Source organism: Priapulus caudatus, unplaced genomic scaffold (genome assembly GCF_000485595.1).
Source record: "Priapulus caudatus unplaced genomic scaffold, Priapulus_caudatus-5.0.1 Scaffold97, whole genome shotgun sequence".
In the NCBI taxonomy this organism is placed as follows: Eukaryota; Metazoa; Priapulida; class Priapulimorpha; order Priapulimorphida; family Priapulidae; genus Priapulus; species Priapulus caudatus.
This window is the reverse complement of record NW_014577158.1, coordinates 139,184-142,640: the sequence shown is the minus strand read 5'-3', so window position 1 is coordinate 142,640 and position 3,457 is coordinate 139,184. Positions and strand designations below refer to the sequence as shown.

The 3,457-nt window shown below is 42.5% G+C and overlaps 1 protein-coding gene across 1 annotated transcript in view; it reads left to right on the top strand.

The window, feature by feature from the left end:
* The window catches only part of LOC106805040 (glypican-6-like), a 90,450-nt gene that overhangs the window by 79,893 nt on the left and 7,100 nt on the right, over positions 1-3,457 (top strand). Inside the window, exon 6 of the mRNA XM_014806510.1 lies at positions 2,093-2,237. Coding sequence (XP_014661996.1) covers positions 2,093-2,237 — 145 coding nt within the window. The remainder of the gene's footprint in view (positions 1-2,092; positions 2,238-3,457) is intronic.

The window sequence follows — 3,457 nt, the reverse complement described above, 5'->3', positions numbered from 1 at the left end:
GACAGCACCTTGTAACTATTATTATGCTGCAGACAGCACGTTATAACTATTATTATGCTGCAGACAGCACGTTATAACTATTATTATGCTGCAGACAGCACGTTATAACTATTATTATGCTGCAGACAGCATATTTCGGGCAGACAAGGCCACGTTTCTGCAGCCGATGGCTGTTGCTATAGGGCTGTGTCTTATGACTGTCATGCCAGTGATCCAGGTAGATCCATGATCCATCGTCCATGTATTGATCTTACTTATCGATGATTACTTATGATTGACTCATTGATTCCCCGTCTGGTCTTTGACAAACATGCGCTAATCACATGCACTGCGCCACTCTCCATCTACCACCCCTGCTCTGTGCAATCTCGCCTACAACACAATGCAGCAGTCTGCAACAGTTTGCAACAGTCAGCAGCAGTTTGCAACATTCTGCAACAGTTTGAAGCAGTCAGCAACAGTCGGGGACAATCTTTAAAGTGATTACGTCACCGTAAATAGTAAAAAGTTTTCACTTTTTCACAAAATATAAGTAATTCTATTCACTTTTTATGGTTAAATTGCTGCATTATACTTCCTATTTTACTATATTGTTTGATGTGAACATACACTCGTGACTCATACATAGCCCATAGCAAGCAATTAATGTCAGGAACATTGTTTCAAATCGTCCAGGTTTTTTGGATTTTTAACTAGTTGAGAAACAATCTTATCAGGTAAGAATTTGACGATACGTTTAGTCCCGTTAGTTCTTACTTTTAATGTAAAAAAAATGGCAACAAAAATTTTACAAATTTGACCACAGAAAATTCGTGACGTAGTCAATTTAACATTTGGCAGCATTTCCGTTGCTTAATATATTGGCCGAATTTGATGTTAGATACGGCGCACTGCGGCTGCGCCCACGCCGTATACCTCCTCTTAATAATAAATGAGCTGCTATAATGGATTGCAAGCTTGTTTATGCGAGTCCCGATCCGTGGACAATGGCAAATCTGCAGGGGTTGGTGGGGGGAGAGAGAGAGAGGAAGTGATGGCCCCCGATATTCCCCTCCTGGAAAAGCTTTAATATCGTAGGATGATTGAACCATCGATTAAATATTTAATGGCGATTATGACATTTCGTGGAGATGCAGATAATTGAATCGATGTTATTATTAGTATCTTCTATCATCTTCTTCCTCTTAGCTGTTTCCTCGAGAAGCACCGTAATCTACTCTTCGCATCTCTACCCTGCTCCTCCCCTACCCACCTGTCCCTCCCGCTAATGCTGGAACCCGTAGCATTTTACCTCGTGACAGCGCGTTCTATCCGAAAACTGCCTGGAAAAAATGCTCGCGCACGCAGATTTGCGAGGGGCGAATCGTTCGCATAAGCTTGCTTGCTCGTTCGCTCGCTCAATTATTCATAATGATGTGCATATCACGAAACCGTTTCTCCCTCTTCCTCCCTTACCTTCCCCCCTTCCCCACACGTGTGTGCGTGCGTGTGTGCGTGCGTGCGTGGTAAGAGATATCCGTGGCCATTGTCAGGGTGATTGCCCCCCCATGCCTTTTACCTAACATTAATTGGTAATGAGATGCAATTAATTTTAATTTTGCCACTGTGTGTTATTAAGCGTGCACGTTGGCCATGATTTCCTGGTGGTACATCTTTGCACAACAGAAGACAAATCCATAAACAATAACGGTTGAACAATGAAAATCATTAATTTTTCACAAATTAATTTTGATAGAAGCACAACTGAAGTTGTGTCTGGGGTGAGTTACAAGCCAATGAATAAAAAATACAATAATGACAAATTTTCTTTAAAAAAACTATATGAGGACGTGATATTTTTCCATATTGATAATTACCAATAATATTAATTAATTCGAATAAAAATGAGCGTGAAACGTTGTGTGAGGTTCTACCACACTAATAATTAACAGTAATATTAATTACCAAAGGTGAAATGACGTGCGATGTTCCTGCACTGACGGTCAACAATGGCATTAATGAATTGCAATAAAACCATTAGTGTAACGATGCGTGGCGTTTAATTACTCCCACCACCGTACCCATCTCTTAAGCGTGGCTTCGCTCGTTACAGGTATTCTCGGGATGCGGGCAGCCGCGGATGCAGCGCACGAAGCGTGCCCCGGCGACGCCGGCAGAGGGCGCCAGCAGTCAGGAACTCGAGTACGAGCCGCTCAAGTTCAAGAACGTCGAGAGCACAAACGATCGCTCCAACTCCGGTAGGTGGCGCCACCAGATAGACTGGCGACTTGTCGGATAGTAATACTGTGAGAGTGACGGTGACTCTGAGTGGTATTCTTACTAGTCGCCCCTTCATTGATAGCTGCTGCTACGACATACTTGTAATGTATGGATGTGAGTGTGCGTGTGAGTTGTAATCTGCACGGATGAGATTTAAAGGCATACTAGGCCCATTGATTATGCAATGTTGATGAATGCTAGAGTAACTGGCACCTTGTGTAGTTAATAAGTACATAACCTTACATCCAAACGCGTATTAGTTTGTCTAAACGTTCATAGAGAAAGTGTGAGAGAGTATGTGCGAGAGAGAGAGAGAGCGAGAGAGAGAGAGAGAGAGAGAATGCAAATGTTCATAGAGAAGACGTGGTAGAGTGTGCGCGAGAGAGAGAAAAACCTGGAAGGTCCTGGGAGTTTTAAATGCCATTCTGCGAGTCTGGAAAGGCCTAGAAAATAGGCTAACATCGTTTCAGGTTTTGCTTATAGAAAGTGCTTGAAAATTGAACTCGATTCTATCATCGCGCCCAAAACGCAATGAAATTTGCTCCGTGCGAGAATTTGTTCTGATTGGACAACACGCGACACAAAGATTGTGTTTTGCTAAAATCTTGCGGCCGTGGAAATTGGACCCTTTTAAGTCCTGGAAGGCTACCGAAAGATTCGTGCGACATGTTTTGCCTTGGGTGTGCGAACCATGGGGAGCGAATGCAATAAAGGCCAGTGTGTGCCTATTTGCGAGAGTCCCTTCATAGAAGCTGTCTCATGGTCGGGCATGTCAGATTAGATCGAGTCGCAATACAGTTGAGTTGCTGTCGCTTCGATGAGCGGTGAAGCTGCGGGAATGAACAGATGCTGAGGAAGATGAAGATGCTTAGGAAGATGAAGATGCTGAGGAAGATGAAGATGCAGCAAATTTCATGCACGGCTATCAATTATTATGCTTCAGACAGCACCTTATAACTATTATTATGCTGCAGACAGCACCTTTAATAATAACAATATAATAATATAATAAATTGAGCATTAATAAATAACAACAACAATAATCTCCAACTTGCCTCGATGCCCTAATATTTCCGACTAAACCCAAGCTAACACTCGGCTTGTTCCTATTAATTAAAGGAATAATAGGCCCATTGATTATGCAATGTTGACACATGCTAGAGTAACTGGCACCTTGTGTAGTTAATAAGTACATAAC